The sequence below is a fragment of the Bombina bombina genome, chromosome 4 (assembly GCF_027579735.1).
Source record: "Bombina bombina isolate aBomBom1 chromosome 4, aBomBom1.pri, whole genome shotgun sequence".
Lineage (NCBI taxonomy): Eukaryota > Metazoa > Chordata > Amphibia > Anura > Bombinatoridae > Bombina > Bombina bombina.
The window spans coordinates 554,833,084-554,850,577 of record NC_069502.1 but is presented as its reverse complement, the minus strand read 5'-3'; the positions used below and the strand labels follow the sequence as shown (position 1 = coordinate 554,850,577).

Here is a 17,494-nt window from a genome sequence, read left to right as displayed (position 1 = left end):
AAAAAAGGTTGTTATTCTGAAACGGTGTAAATTGAACCGTTGTAAACCGAGGGCCACCTATATATATATATATATATATATATATATATATATATATATACAAACAACAAATGTTGTGCAAAAGAGATTTTCAGGGACATTTCCAGGGACATAAAACAAAATCCAGGGACTGTCCCTGAAAATCAGGGACTGTTGGTAACTATGTGATAAATAGATAGCATGCAGTTTTAAACAACTTTCCAGTTTACTTCTGTTATCTAATTGGTTTTGTTCTCTTGGTGTCCTTTGTTGAAAAGCATTGGCTCAGAAGCAGCAAGTTACTACTGGGGGTTAACTGATGATTGGTGGCTGCATTGATATGCCTCGTTATTAGTTCATCCAAAATGTTCAGCTAGCTCCCAGTAGTGCTAGCTGCTCATTCAACAAAGGATACTAAAATAATGCAGACAATTTGATATGAGAAGAAAATTGGAAAGTTGTTTAAAAAATTGTATGTTATATGTGAGCACTATATATATTTCCTATAAATAGCGACAAGCTACTCAGTTTCTAAGGTACACTATTACAGTGCTGCATTTGCAGTAACTACACTGACCTTAACAAAGATGGCGTCTAGGCGACTATTGATGACGTAGTTTGTTGTGTCAGCTGAGCGGAAGAGCTGCTAGGTACTGCAGAGCTGCTGTCTGTGCCAGAGATCATCATGGGGGTCTGGGAGCTATGGCTCGGCCTTAGGCAGCGGCTGAGAATTGGAGGTCTGCGGGAGGCGTGTAGACAGTACCCGCTGTCATGTTTTATATTGCTGTCCCTTACCGCGTCCACAATCCTGCTTAACAGGTATAAGAGCGGCCACTCAGTTACTGTCAAATAACTTGTCTGTAACAAGCTGATGATAGGTGCTTGCCACCCTATATTTAACAGTCTGGCATTGATAGTTATCACCGTGTGTTTTGCTTATAATGCGTACAGTGACAGTTGTTTTGTCTACTGCTGTAGTATAAGAGAAATCATATTAACGCAGTACTTTTATTTGAATTGGTTGTACTTTTTCTTACAGTTTCTTTCACTTGGATCATAAAAAAAACTTAGAAACAATTCTGTTTTTGTTGCACTGTATTGTAACTTAAAAATATATTTCCATTGAAAATATATCTTTTGTTATTGTAAATATTTTAATTATTGTGATTTCTTAAATGTATTTTTAGGTTTGTGAGGGGTAACAAGTTATAGAATATAGCATCTGTTTTATTGATTACAGAATATTTTGGATTTGCATAGTTTATATATACATATATATATATATATATATATATATATATATATATATATATATATATATATATAATCTCATTTAACTAATACGTTAATACTCATTTTACAATGTGATATGTATCGAAATCTAAGGAGTTTAACTATGTGTAATAACAGCAACATCCTTTAAACATATGTTTGGACTCTCTTCACTGCTGAGCACAGTTTGTTAAAGGGATACTTAATCCAAATTTTTTATTTTATGATTCAGATAGAGCAAGACATTTTAAGTAAATTTATAATTTACTCCAATTATCAATTTTTTTTCCTCTCGTTCTCTTGCTATCTTTATTTAAAAAGCAGGAATGTAAAGCTTAGTAGCCGGCCCGTTTTAGGTTCAGAACCCTGGATAGCGCTTGCTTATTGGTGACTACATTCAGTCAACCAATAAGCAAGCGTAACCCAGGTTCTGAAACAAAAATGGGCCGGCTACTAAGCTTGACATTTCTGCTTTTTAAATAAAGATAGCAAGAGAATGAAGAAAAAATGATAATAGTAAATTAGAAAGTTGCTTAAAATTTCATGCTCTATCTGAATCATGAAAGAAAAGTTTGGGATTTAGTATCCCTTTAAGATCTTTTCTCTATTGTTTTGCATTAAAGCAAGATGAACCCCCCCCTCAACAAAAAAACCCCAATTCATGCAGAACATACAATTGTAAATAAAGGCATAGTCACAGATATTATATGGAAGCTTCTAGTGATTTCCTATGTACCCGTTGGAAAGGCACTAGACTTTCAAAGCCTTTCTGGTCATAAGAATGCTTGAGGTTTATGAGTTTATTAGGGCTTTTGTTTCTTCTTGAGCCAGCCATGATGATTCTTTGGCGGGAAAACTTTGCAAGGCAGCTTTGTCTTCCTTCCATGGGACTAAAATTGGCAACACTTATAGGAAGGAATGAGTACTCCCCCTTTTTTTTTATTTTTATATATATAATTTCTCCCCAGGACCTTTTTAGCGGGTGCACCACCTGGATGATTTTACTGACCACTCGGCTAAAATTTTAACTATTATTAAAAATGTTAATTTATTTTTTTTTTGTTATTGCACAAATTATCGCTAAATACATTTGTTATGTTTTTCTTTCTTGATTTAGAAAGAGCAGGCAATTTTAAACAACTTTCTAATTGACTTCTATTATCTGATTTGCTTCGTTCCTATGGTATTCTTGTTGAAGAGATAGCTAGGTAGGTGTCTGGAGCACTACACGGCAGGGAATAGTGCTCTCAGCTACTGCTCTTGCAAACAGATAACATTATTATAAAACTCCAGACATGTGCACGCTCCTGAACTTAGGTCCCTGCTTTTCAACAAAAGATACCAAGAAAACAAAGAACATTTGAAAATGGAAGTAAAATAGTATGTTTGTATTTCTTTGATATGGCTGACTTATATTCACTATAACTCCATACAGCTCCTCCCACCACCAGCACCAGCAGTGTTTACTGAAGCGTTTCTGTTCTCTGTCCAGAGGGAACTTAGTTCTTCTTGCAAAAATAGTGCAGGAACTCCGTTCCCATGCGTTCCCGCTCGACTTGACCCCTGGGTGCAAGCTCTAAGTAACCATTATCAAGCGGATAGCTATGTAACTGCTATGGTGCATCTAATTAACCTTCTTGGAACACAGTGTTTACTAAGTGGTTTTATCACATTGCTTATTTTGTAGTGTTGTGAAAAATAATCAACCTTTCAAATCTCTTGGCATGATTTAAAATTGTATCTTCTTTTGCTTTCCATTTCCCAATTAAAGAGACAGTACTTTATGTTTCCCCTTCCTCTTTAGTGAGTTCCCAATGATCTATTTTACTTGCTGGAGTGTATTAAAGGGACACTGAACCCACATTTTTTATTTCATGATTCAGATAGAGCATGCAATTTTAAACAACTTTCTAATTTACTCCTATTATCAATTTTTCTTTGTTCTCTTGCTACCTTTATTTGAAAAAGAAGGTATCTCAGCTAAGGAGCCAGACAATTTTTGGTTCAGAACAATGGACAAGACTTGTTTATTAGTGGGAGAATTTATCCACCAATCAGCAAGAACAACCCAGGTTGTTCTCCAAAAATGGGCTGGCATCTAAACTTACATTCTTGCTTTTCAAATAAAGATACCAAGAGATTGAAGAAAATAGGAGTAAATTAGAAAGTTGCTTAAAATTGTTTGCTTTATCTGAATCACAAAAGCAGAAATTTGGGTTCAGTGTCCCTTTAAGCTCTTTACAAATTGCTCCTGTTTTATCCCCAAATATACTGAAAACTTTATTACTTAAAGGGACACTGTACCCAAATTTTTTCTTTTGTAATTCAGAAAGAGCATGCAATTTTAAGCAACTTTCTAATTTAGTGCTATTATCAATTTTTCTTTGTTCTCTAGCTATCATTATTTGCAAAAGAAGGCATCTAAGTTTTTTTTTTTGGTTTCAGTACTTTGGACAGTACTTTTTTATTGGTGGATTAATTTATCCACCAATCAGCAAGGATAGCCCAGGTTGTTCACTAAAAATGGGCCGGCATCTAAACTTACATTCTTGCATTTCAAATAAAGATACCAAGAGAATAAAGAAATTTTGATAATAGGAGTAAATTAGAAATTTGCTTAAAATTTTATGCTCAATCTGAATCACAAAAGAAAATTTTTGGGTACAGTGTCCCTTTAAGTAGTTGAGGACTTTGAGCAAATAATTAGCTCACAAGCTCAGACCATTTTATTTAGTTGTGGTTTCAATCAGCATTTCAATCACAAAAATAAAATAAATGAAACAAATTTGCATACATTTTAAATCCTGCAGCTGGTATAACACATCATTGGAAGCACATTAAAGGGAAAACAATTTTCCAGTACACTGTCCCTATCCGATTACTTGTTTTACCAGTTTCAGAGTTTAAAATGTATGGGAATTTTTGTCCTTCAGGTTTATTTATGTATATAAAATAGCCTTTTTTTTCTGCTAACTGAAACCACAACCCAAAACAGTGGGCTGAACGTGTAGGGAGAGAATACCTCATTATGTTTTTTTTTTTTTGTCTAATTATTTACACAAAGTCCTACTTATCTTCTTTATTATTGTTTACTCAAAGATCAGTACTTAGAGCGAACAATCAAAAGTAAACATTTTGTATCTTTAGTCACTGAGAGCATTATTTTATCTAAACCTTCTTGTTAGCATTGTTTTTAAGTTATCAGAACATAAGTTCAGGAATGTTCAGTATGGTGGGGATACAATATGGAAAATCCGCTTTTTCAAGTAAGAAAATAAAAGTGAAGGAGCTATTTGTAAACAATTTAAGATACTCCAGTGAATGGATAACACTGTTCAACAAAAAAAAAATACTTTTAATTTGTTTCCTTACGAAAAATAGTCATACTTTACTAATTTTGGGTCTTGAAAAACAAATATGACTTCAGATTTATTTTATTTTTTTGAGATACACTACTTGCACTTCAGTAATATAGTCATAGTGAAAAACAATATTACAACAATCCAATATTTTCTTGATACAACACAAATGAAATTTGTTTTCATTCAATCAATTGCAAATAACACAAAGAAAAAAACATACAGCAATTAAAAGTACTATCTGAAATAGTGGCCTTTTCACAAGAGCACCTTCTCGTTGCTTGTACTTAACTTCTGGGGCATCTCTTGTCACTGTGCAATAGTAATCAGCAAGCATAGAAGCGTTGCACCTACCCTGATATCTTCGTACTATTGCTGAAATGTCTTGGTGGAATCGCTCACCGTGATCATAACTCACTGCACCGCAGTTGTCAGTGAAGAAGTCCAGATGAGAGTTGAGAGAGTAGATTTTGAGTGACATGTTGCAGCCTAATTGTTAATACTTTTCTAGAAGGTTGTTAGCAAGCTCAATATAGTTTCCAGCTCTTCGGTTAACCAAGAAGCCATGCACAACACCTTTTTAAAAGCTTTCCAAGCCACTTTCTCATTACCCTTTGGCTATATTTTGGAACCGAGAGATAACTGAGATTTTAAAGGGACAGTCTACACTAAAATTGTTATTGTTTAAAAAGACAGATAACGCCTTTACTAACCATTCCCCAGCTTTGCACAACCAACATTGATATATTAATATATTTTATAACCTTTAAACCTCTAAATTTCTGCCTATTTCTAAGCCATTACAGACAGCCTCTTAATCACATGCTATTTTATTTGCTCTTCACAACAGCAGAGTGCTAGTTCATGTGGGCCCTATAGATAAAATTGTGTTAATGCCCGAGGAGTTATTTAAGATTTAGCACAATGCAGTACTAAATGCAAGTCAATAGATAATAAATAAAAAGTCATGTGATCGGGGGGCTGTCAGAAGATGCTTAGATACAAGGTAATCATAAAGGTAAAAATTGTATTACTATAACTGTGTTGGTTATTCAAAACTGGGGAATGGGTAATAACATAATTTATGCTTACCTGATAAATTTATTTCTCTTGTAGTGTATCCAGTCCACGGATCATCCATTACTTATGGGATATTAACTCCTCCCCAACAGGAAGTGCAAGAGGATTCACCCAGCAGAGCTGCTATATAGCTCCTCCCCTAACTGCCATTACCAGTCATTCGACCGAAAACATGCAGAGAAAGGAAAACCATAGGGTGCAGTGGTGACTGTAGTTTAATGGAAAAATTACCTGCCTTAAAGTGACAGGGCGGGCCGTGGACTGGATACACTACAAGAGAAATAAATTTATCAGGTAAGCATAAATTATGTTTTCTCTTGTTAAGTGTATCCAGTCCACGGATCATCCATTACTTATGGGATACCAATACCAAAGCTAAAGTACACGGATGACGGGAGGGACAGGCAGGCTCTTTATACGGAAGGAACCACTGCCTGAAGAACCTTTCTCCCAAAAACAGCCTCCGAAGAAGCAAAAGTGTCAAATTTGTAAAATTTGGAAAAAATATGAAGAGAAGACCAAGTTGCAGCCTTGCAAATCTGTTCAACAGAAGCCTCATTCTTAAAGGCCCAAGTGGAAGCCACAGCTCTAGTAGAATGTGCTGTAATTCTTTCAGGAGGCTGCTGTCCAGCAGTCTCATAGGCTAACCGTATTATGCTACGAAGCCAAAAGGAGAGAGAGGTAGCCGAAGCTTTTTGACCTCTCCTCTGACCAGAATAAACGACAAACAGGGAAGACGTTTGTCGAAAATCCTTAGTTGCCTGTAGATAAAATTTCAGGGCACGGACTACATCTAGATTGTGTAGCAGACGTTCCTTTTTCGAAGAAGGATTAGGACACAAAGATGGAACCACAATCTCTTGATTGATATTCCTGTTAGTGACCACCTTAGGTAGGAACCCAGGTTTAGTACGCAGAACTACCTTGTCTGAATGAAAAATCAGATAAGGAGAATCACAATGTAAGGCAGATAACTCAGAGACTCTTTGAGCCGAGGAAATCGCCATTAAAAACAGAACTTTCCAAGATAACAACTTGATATCAATGGAATGAAGGGGTTCAAACGGAACCCCCTGTAAAACATTAAGAACTAAGTTCAAACTCCATGGTGGAGCAACAGTTTTAAACACAGGCTTGATCCTAGCTAAAGCCTGACAAAAAGCTTGAACGTCCGGAACTTCTGACAGACGTTTGTGTAACAGAATGGACAGAGCTGAAATCTGTCCCTTTAAGGAACTAGCGGATAAACCCTTTTCTAAACCTTCTTGTAGAAAAGACAATATCCTCGGAATCCTAACCTTACTCCATGAGTAACTCTTGGATTCGCACCAATATAAGTATTTGCGCCATATCTTATGGTAAATCTTTCTGGTAACAGGCTTCCTAGCCTGTATTAAGGTATCAATAACTGACTCAGAAAAACCACGTTTTGATAAAATCAAGCGTTCAATTTCCAAGCAGTCAGCTTCAGAGAAATTAGATTTTGATGTTTGAAGGGACCCTGGATCAGAAGGTCCTGTTTCAGAGGTAGCGACCAAGGTGGACAGGATGACATGTCCACTAGATCTGCATACCAAGTCCTGCGTGGCCATGCAGGCGCTATTAGAATCACTGATGCTCTCTCCTGTTTGATTCTGGCAATCAATCGAGGAAGCATCGGGAAGGGTGGAAACACATAAGCCATCCCGAAGGTCCAAGGTGCTGTCAAAGCATCTATCAGAACCGCTCCCGGATCCCTGGATCTGGACCCGTAACGAGGAAGCTTGGCGTTCTGTCGAGACGCCATGAGATCTATCTCTGGTTTGCCCCAACGTCGAAGTATTTGGGCAAAGACCTCCGGATGAAGTTCCCACTCCCCCGGATGAAAAGTCTGACGACTTAAGAAATCCGCCTCCCAGTTCTCCACTCCCGGGATGTGGATTGCTGACAGGTGGCAAGAGTGAGACTCTGCCCAGCGAATTATCTTTGATACTTCCATCATTGCTAGGGAGCTTCTTGTCCCTCCCTGATGGTTGATGTAAGCTACAGTCGTGATGTTGTCCGACTGAAACCTGATGAACCCCCGAGTTGTTAACTGGGGCCAAGCCAGAAGGGCATTGAGAACTGCTCTCAATTCCAGAATGTTTATTGGTAGGAGACTCTCCTCCTGATTCCATTGTCCCTGAGCCTTCAGAGAATTCCAGACAGCGCCCCAACCTAGTAGGCTGGCGTCTGTTGTTACAATTGTCCAGTCCGGCCTGCTGAATGGCATCCCCCTGGACAGATGTGGCCGAGAAAGCCACCATAGAAGAGAATTTCTGGTCTCTTGATCCAGATTCAGAGTAGGGGACAAGTCTGAGTAATCCCCATTCCACTGACTTAGCATGCACAATTGCAGCGGTCTGAGATGTAGGCGTGCAAAGGGTACTATGTCCATTGCTGCTACCATTAAGCCGATCACCTCCATGCATTGAGCTACTGACGGTTGTTGAATGGAATGAAGGACACGGCATGCATTTTGAAGCTTTGTTAACCTGTCTTCTGTCAGGTAAATCTTCATTTCTACAGAATCTATAAGAGTCCCCAAGAAGGGAACTCTTGTGAGTGGAAAGAGAGAACTCTTCTTTTCGTTCACCTTCCATCCATGCGACCTTAGAAATGCCAGTACTAACTCTGTATGAGACTTGGCAGTTTGAAAGCTTGAAGCTTGTATCAGAATGTCGTCTAGGTACGGAGCTACCGCAATTCCTCGCGGTCTTAGTACCGCCAGAAGAGCACCCAGAACCTTTGTGAAGATTCTCGGAGCCGTAGCCAATCCGAATGGAAGAGCTACAAACTGGTAATGCCTGTCTAGAAAGGCAAACCTTAGATACCGGTAATGATCTTTGTGAATCGGTATGTGAAGGTAAGCATCCTTTAAATCCACTGTGGTCATGTACTGACCCTTTTGGATCATGGGTAAAATTGTCCGAATAGTTTCCATTTTGAACGATGGAACTCTTAGGAATTTGTTTAGGATCTTTAAATCCAAGATTGGCCTGAAAGTTCCCTCTTTTTTGGGAACCACAAACAGATTTGAGTAAAACCCTTGTCCTTGTTCCGACCGCGGAACCGGATGGATCACTCCCATTAATAAAAGATCTTGTACGCAGCGTAGAAACGCCTCTTTCTTTATTTGGTTTGTTGACAACCTTGACAGATGAAATCTCCCTCTTGGGGGAGAGAATTTGAAGTCTAGAAGGTATCCCTGAGATATGATCTCTAACGCCCAGGGATCCTGGACATCTCTTGCCCAAGCCTGGGCGAAGAGAGAAAGTCTGCCCCCCACTAGAGCCGTTCCCGGATCGGGGGCCCTCGATTCATGCTGTCTTAGGGGCAGCAGCAGGTTTCCTGGCCTGCTTGCCCTTGTTCCAGGACTGGTTAGGTCTCCAGCCTTGTCTGTAGCGAGCAACAGCTCCTTCCTGTTTTGGTGCAGAGGAAGTTGATGCTGCTCCTGCTTTGAAATTACGAAAGGAACGAAAATTAGACTGTCTAGCCTTAGGTTTGGCTCTGTCTTGAGGCAGGGCATGGCCTTTACCTCCTGTAATGTCAGCGATAATTTCTTTCAACCCGGGCCCGAATAAGGTCTGCCCTTTGAAAGGTATATTAAGCAATTTAGATTTAGAAGTAACGTCAGCTGACCAGGATTTTAGCCACAGTGCTCTGCGTGCCTGAATGGCGAATCCGGAATTCTTAGCCGTAAGTTTAGTTAAATGTACTACGGCATCTGAAATAAATGAGTTAGCTAACTTAAGGGCATTAAGCTTGTGTGTAATCTCATCTAATGGAGCTGATTCAAGTGTCTCTTCCAGAGACTCAAACCAAAATGCTGCTGCAGCCGTGACAGGCGCAATGCATGCAAGAGGTTGCAATATAAAACCTTGTTGAACAAACATTTTCTTAAGGTAACCCTCTAACTTTTTATCCATTGGATCTGAAAAGGCACAGCTATCCTCCACCGGGATAGTGGTACGCTTAGCTAAAGTAGAAACTGCTCCCTCCACCTTAGGGACCGTTTGCCATAAGTCCCGTGTGGTGGCGTCTATTGGAAACATCTTTCTAAATATCGGAGGGGGTGAGAACGGCACACCGGGTCTATCCCACTCCTTAGTAACAATTTCAGTAAGTCTCTTAGGTATAGGAAAAACGTCAGTACTCGCCGGTACCGCAAAATATTTATCCAACATACACATTTTCTCTGGTATTGCAACTGTGTTACAATCATTCAGAGCCGCTAACACCTCCCCTAGTAATACACGGAGGTTTTCCAGCTTAAATTTAAAATTTGAAATATCTGAATCCAGTTTGTTTGGATCAGAACCGTCACCCGCAGAATGAAGCTCTCCGTCCTCATGTTCTGCAAATTGTGACGCAGTGTCTGACATGGCCCTAATATTATCAGCGCACTCTGTTCTCACCCCAGAGTGATCACGCTTACCTCTTAGTTCTGGTAATTTAGCCAAAACTTCAGTCATAACAGTAGCCATATCCTGTAATGTGATTTGTAATGGCCGCCCAGATGTACTCGGCGCTACAATATCACGCACCTCCCGAGCGGGAGATGCAGGTACTGACACGTGAGGCGAGTTAGTCGGCATAACTCTCCCCTCGTTGTTTGGTGAAATATGTTCAATTTGTACAGATTGACTTTTATTTAAAGTAGCATCAATACAGTTAGTACATAAATTTCTATTGGGCTCCACTTTGGCTTTAGCACATATAGCACAGATATCTTCCTCTGAATCAGACATGTTTAACACACTAGCAAATAAACTAGCAACTTGGAAATACTTTTCAAGTAATTTACTATAATATGAAAACGTACTGTGCCTATAAGAAGCACAGAAAAAGTTATGACAGTTGAAAATTAATAAACTGAAAAGTTATAGCATCAAATCTTTGAAAAAAACACAATTTTAGCAAAGGATTGCTCCCATTAGCAAAGGATAACTAACCCTGATAGCAGAAAAAAAATAAAAAAAAAATACAGAAATAAACGTTTTTTTTTTTATCACAGTCAACTACAATCTCACAGCTCTGCTGTGAGTGATTACCTCCCTCAAAACAAGTTTTGAAGACCCCTGAGTTCTGTAGAGATGAACCGGATCATGCAGGGAAGACAATAAACTTCTGACTGAATTTTTTGATGCATAGCAAAAGAGCCAAAAAAGGCCCCTCCCCCTCACACATAACAGTGAGAGAGATCAGTAAACTGTCATAAATTAAATAAAACGACTGCCAAGTGGAAAAAAATAGTGCCCAAAACATTTTTTCACCCAGTACCTCAGAAAATTAAACGATTTTACATGCCAGCAAAAAACGTTTAACATTAATAAATTGAGTGTTATTAAAAAGCCTGTTGCTAGTCCCTGCAAATTAGGCTAAAGTTTTATGCATACAGTATAATTCCAGTGAAGTGCCATTCCCCAGAATACTGAAGTGTAAAATATACATACATGACAGCCTGATACCAGTTGCTGCTACTGCATTTAAGGCTGAGTTTACATTATATCGGTATGGCAGAATTTTCTCATCAATTCCATTGTCAGAAAATAATAAGCTGCTACATACCTCTTTGCAGATTAATCTGCCCGCTGTCCCCTGATCTGAAGTTTACCTCTCCTCAGATGGCCGAGAAACAGCAATATGATCTTAACTACTCCGGCTAAAATCATAGAAAAACTCAGGTAGATTCTTCTTCAAATTCTACCAGAGAAGGAATAACACACTCCGGTGCTATTATAAAATAACAAACTTTTGATTGAAGGTATGAAACTAAGTATAATCACCACAGTCCTCTCACACATCCTATCTATTCGTTGGGTGCAAGAGAATGACTGGTAATGGCAGTTAGGGGAGGAGCTATATAGCAGCTCTGCTGGGTGAATCCTCTTGCACTTCCTGTTGGGGAGGAGTTAATATCCCATAAGTAATGGATGATCCGTGGACTGGATACACTTAACAAGAGAAAAAGGGATTATCTATCTTTTAAAACAATAACAATTCTATTGTAGACTGTTCCTTGAAATGGGAACACATTAATTGGTAGAAAACTTTCCCTTTAATGTCTTCAATACTTGTGTATAGTCAACAGCTGCTATTTACAGTTCAGCTGCAATTATGTGTCACTTCTAAAATAATTCCTCCCTTTAATTTTTTTCCAGATACATTCATATTCTTATGATTTTCTGGTCCTTTGTTGCTGGAGTTGTCACATTCTACTGCTCGCTGGGGCCTGAATCTCTTCTTCCAAATATTTTATTTAACCTAAAATACAAGCCAAAGGTAATTAGCCGCCATAAGATTCTAAAGATGAATAATGGAGTACAGTATATACAGGTACTTTTTATAAGCAAGGGGCACACGGTAATAAGGAAGAGAGAAGGTGAAAAATTATAAGTGAGAAAGGCTTCTTTAAACAGGTGCATTTGTAGGGATGCTTGAAGCATGAATTGCAGAGTGAGACCAGGAAAGTTGAAAAAAAAATAATTTCTATAGAGGAGAATGTAACTTGAGGCTAAGAAATTCAGGGAAACAAGAGACGGATATGTAGCAGATAAGGATTGCAGTGGGGACAGGTGGCAGACTGGTAGATCAGTGAGGCTGTGATTATATGATATGATGATTGGGTGGATTAGCGTCCTACTTTTGTCTTATTTTAGGAAGTCACAAATGTTGGAGCTATTTTAGGGGGAATATGATAGACTTTAGCCAGGGACTTTATATGATGTATGAAACATGATCCTAAAACAGCGAGCTTGAGATTTTGAAGCTGTCACAATGTTGTCAAATGTAATTGACAATTAAATTTGCATATTTATTTAATTCTTCAGCGTCTGGAACATCAAGAGCTTTTCCCTCAAGGCCATACCTGTGCTGTTTGTGGAAAAGTAAAATGCAAAAGGCATAGGTAAGACAAGCCCAGTAGCTTCATCATATTACTTATTTGTTTTATCATTTGTTTAATGTCCTCATGTCCTTTTATTTAACAGACCAACTCTGCAGCTGGAAAACTATCAGCCGTGGTTGAATTTGAAAGTGCCATCTAAAGTTGATGCATCTTTAGCAGAGGTGACTTTTTTTTTTTTTTTTTTTTTTTTTTTTTTTTTTTTTTTTTTACACACCATCTAGACGAAATGCTTTTACTGCATGAGGCAAAATGTATGTATTGACTTAAAGGGACATTGTACTGTAAAATTGGTTTCCTCTTAATGTGTTTGCAATGACGTTTTATACCAGCTGCAGAGTATAAAATAAATAAAAAAAAAAAAAAAAAAAAAAAAAAAATATATATATATATATATATATATATATATATATATATATACACTCCTTTTTTATGTTTATTTAAAAAATATATATTTTCTTATTTAAAGCACAGTCCATGTAAACGGGCTGAACCTGCAGAAAGAGCAGACTTGTTTAGCCTATCTATTTCTCTATGCACACATGCCTTCTTATCTGTCTGTATACACGAAGGCTGATACTTACGGTCTGATTATATAAACCTCTCTGCTCGCACAAGATGATATAAAATGATCCTTCAGCACTGCAAGTTCCTTAGTAAAATTCTAAAACGGCAGATTTTGCTATACTTCTCTAACAGACTTTCCCTGTATTTTTGTAGGAGAGACAATCCCAATGCAATATAGCACCTCATGACATGAGTTCTGCTGCAATTACACTTTGTATTTTATATTACTTTACACTTCAGATTGTTTTATTACGTATAAACTTTTTCACTGTTTATTTTGTATTTTAATGCATATAGATTTTGTATACAGCAGTGTATTTAGGATTGTGATTTTACAAATTCTCATTATGCTTTGACAGTTTCTGTGTAACTTTAACAAAATAGTTTGTATATTTATGTGTATCTTTTGCACTTTGTATTTCCTCTATGTAAAATAAAACTGAAAAGCTGCTAGCTTTAGTATCCCAGAGAGCTTAATCACTTTATATGGGCTTAATAAGCAATGATTCTCCAGTTTGGAGAGAAATTATAGTGCAGACTTCACAGGGACTGAATTCTATAAGAAAAGGGGCGGAACCTGGATGTCCCTCAGAGATGCCTTCCAAAGCAAGTAATGAGGCTCTCTGGGATACCGAATGTCTCAGGAGAGAGGTAAGTTAACAAGAGAACATATGGAATTGATATAAAGTCTGTTTGCAGCCAATACAAATGAAACTGAAATGTTTTCTCTACAATTTAAAGGGACAGTCTACACCAGAATTGTTATTGTTTTAAAAGATAGATGATCCCTTTTTTAACCATTCCCCAGTTTTGCATAACCAACACAGTTATATTTATATATTTTTTACCTCTGTGATTATCTTGTATCTAAGCCTCTGCAAACTGCCCCTTTATTTCAGTTCTTTTGACAGACTTGCAGTTTAGCCAATCAGTGCCTGCTCCCAGGTAACTTCACGTGCATGAGCACAGTGTTATCTAATGAAAAACATGAACTAACACCCTCTAGTGTTGAAAACCCTATTACAGTGAATTCTTAAGAGGCGGCCTTCAAGGTCTAAGAAATTAGCATATGAACCTCCTAGGTTAAGCTTTCAACTAAGAATACCAAGAGAACAAAGCAAAATTGGTGATAAAAGTAAATTGGAAAATTGTTTAATATTACATGCCCTATCTGAATCATGAAAGTTTGTTTTGGACTAGACTGTCCCTTTAAATGGATTTTTCCTATAGTTTAGTACCTATTACTTTTTTGTCGGTTAAATAAGTGTATTGTGAATTTTTTGCAAACTTCACCTGCATACAGCTGGCAAGATAATTCAGTGAGATCAGCTTGTATCAAAATGTAAAATAGAAAGTGCAAAGCTTAAATGCAATAATACTAAAGGACCCATTCTTTAGTGCATAGCAAGCAAAATGTGCCTGTCTAGAATATTTTTTATAGCATTCAGGGAGTTCAGCCCCTGTGAAGTCTGCACTACAATTTCTCTTCAAGAAGGAGAATCTTTTATCATCAGGCCCTGTAGAGAGCAATTGAGGGAACATTTAATTATCTGTCACTCCCACCCCCATTGGGCTGCTGCTGATTCTTATTTCTATATTATTCTTATACTTGCATAGCTTTTCTTTAGAGAATACAAACATATTAATCATTTCTGTATAGGTGGTGGTTTTAACAGGAAAGATCTGTAATTTCAAATGACTAAATAAAGATATAACTGCTAATTTAAAACACTGAAGCAGGTAACACATTAATGGGGAAAAACTTTGCAGTACAATCTTTCTTTAAAGTGACATAAAACCCCAAAAATTGCCTTTCATGATTCAGATAGAGCATAAAATGTTATAAAACTTTCTAATTTACTCTGTTATCAAATTTGCTTCATTTTCTTTTAACACTTAGTTGAAGGATCAGCAATGCACTACTGGGAGTTAGCCGAACACATCAGGTGATCCAATTGTAAGAGGGATATAAGTGTAGCCACCAATCAGCAACTACCTCCCAGTAGTACATTGCTGCTCTGGAGCCTACCAAGGTATTCTTTTCAACAACGGATGCCAAGAGATTGAAGTAAATTAGATAGTAGTGAATTGGAAAGTTGTTTAAAATTGCATGCTTTATCTGAGTCATGAAAAAAAAATGTGGGTTTTATATCCCCTTAACTTCCAATAATCCAATATATTCACGATACAGCTTGCTGGCTAATACCAAAAAAAAAAAAAGTATCAACATACAGCAATCCAATACCATATTCTTTTCATGAAAGTTTTGTGTGAGAAACATAAAATCAGATATATTTGTTTATGGATTGTATTCACTTACAGTCTGAGCTCGTTCATCAATGGTTCAAATATATTACCAGGCTAAAACGCATCCAGTCTTATGAAAACCTCATGGACAACTTAAATATAAAGAATAGTATATAAATGTATTTAAACAATAACGGCATAGTGTGGATGGGTTTTAGGTTTATATTATAGTCCCAAACAAATTGTAATCAGCCATTATAAAATTGTAAAAAAAAACCTACATATCATATCCCTGTTTTAATTTTTTTTTTTTATCAATGTCTTATGGCATAAACATGACTGTGTAAACATTGTGAAATGTACATAAATCTCAAACGGTCCAATCACCCATAGGGCAATAAAGCCCAATTAATTGTAATTATTATTAGTTTTAATCAAACTTAATTTTTTGTGTGTGTGATGATTAAAATACCGAAGTGCATAAGTGAGCACAAATATCCTTAATGGGTTAAATAGATGAATGTACGTTCATTTTGTCATTTAATGTGTCGGCTTCATATGCGTTATTTGGGGTTAAAGCCTTTCCCGACCATGTAATCTTCACTTCATAAATCTTCTGTACCTGATGACTAACAAATGTAATTTGTCAAAATACAGTGAAGAAAAAGGCCTCCAACTACTTCACAAAGCATCTAAACTGCTTAATGGGGGTGGGAGGCATCAATAAGTCTCAATTGATTTCAGATTTAGCCAGTAAAAAGGAACATGAATACAGTGAGTGCTTTTAGGTGATAATCTCACTTTTGGGATGGCTAGATACCAGTTACAATGTGAAAGTTATTTCCAACAGTCTCACAAATGTATCCACCTGATTTCTATCTGTTTCCCTATTTCTTCTGATCCTAAATGATCTAATAAAAAGATAAAGCAAGATATACTAGAAGTGATTGTAGTTTTCTTTCAAATTTATCCCCTAAAAAAATTGCTCACTTCCCTTCAACTGGAAGATGTTGTAGCATTAATGCATGGTTTCTTCCTAGGTCTTTGTACCAGTGCTCTGGAAATCTTAAGTTTTTCCTATTTCTGTTATTTCATGTACTAAATTGACAAACTCTTCTTAGATTACTAAACTCTTTAAAGGGACATGAAACTCACATTTTTTCTTTCATGATTTAGAAAGAGAATGCAATTTTAAACATCTTTCTAATTTACTTCTATTATCTCATTTGTTTTATTCTCTTGATATTCTTTGCTGAAAAGCATATCTAGATATGCTTAGTAGCTGCTGATTAGTTGCTGCACATAGAAGCCTCGTGCAATTTGGCTCACCCACGAGGATTGCTTTTTCTTTAACTAAGGATATCTAAAAAATAAAGCAAAATAAATAATAGAAGTAAATTGAAATGTTGTTTAAATTTGTATTCTCTATCTGAATCGTGAAATAAATATTTTGAGTTTAGTGGCCCTTTAAGGCAATGTGTGTGTGTGTATGTATGTATGTATGTATATATATATATATATATATATATATAATCTCATCAATTTGTTTTCTTGCATACTATCTTGGCTATTGACTTCTACTGCAAGTTAATAATGGAATCTCTAAACGTAAATGTACTAAATTATATTGTTTCACTGTGGTAAGTAAATGCATTCACTCATATTAGTAACCGTAAATACTTCCAACTACTTAGGACCTTAAGAATGCCACACGTGAGGTCCACTTCTTCTGAGTGGGTATTGTCTAGTTCCTTCTACTTAGATACAAGGCCTTATCTCATCGGTGAATACTTCTTCTGTGAGGCAAAACCATAAAAAAGCAGTGGTATTTTATGGAAAATTAAGTGTTACCAACTGTTTGAACCCAAACTTTTAACAATTCTGATATACATTTTCCATAAAACACCACTGCTCTTATTTATGGTTTTGCCTCACTAAATTGTTCATTGCATTTAGTTATTCTGTAAGTGGAGCTTCCGTCAGAGGATGCCAAAAGTATAGCACTTCATGAAGATAAGCAAAGGAA

General features: G+C 37.0%; 1 protein-coding gene across 2 annotated transcripts in view; it reads left to right on the top strand.

Annotated features, from left to right (window-relative positions):
- The first annotated feature begins 680 nt into the window (after positions 1–680).
- The window catches only part of SNX14 (sorting nexin 14), a 517,711-nt gene continuing 500,897 nt past the window's right edge, over positions 681–17,494 (top strand). For both annotated transcript variants that reach the window (XM_053710493.1, XM_053710492.1), the window contains exons 1-4: positions 681–837; positions 11,912–12,032; positions 12,581–12,657; positions 12,740–12,818. In XM_053710493.1, the coding sequence (XP_053566468.1) occupies positions 704–837; positions 11,912–12,032; positions 12,581–12,657; positions 12,740–12,818 (411 nt within the window). In that variant the 5' untranslated portion in view covers positions 681–703. The remainder of the gene's footprint in view (positions 838–11,911; positions 12,033–12,580; positions 12,658–12,739; positions 12,819–17,494) is intronic.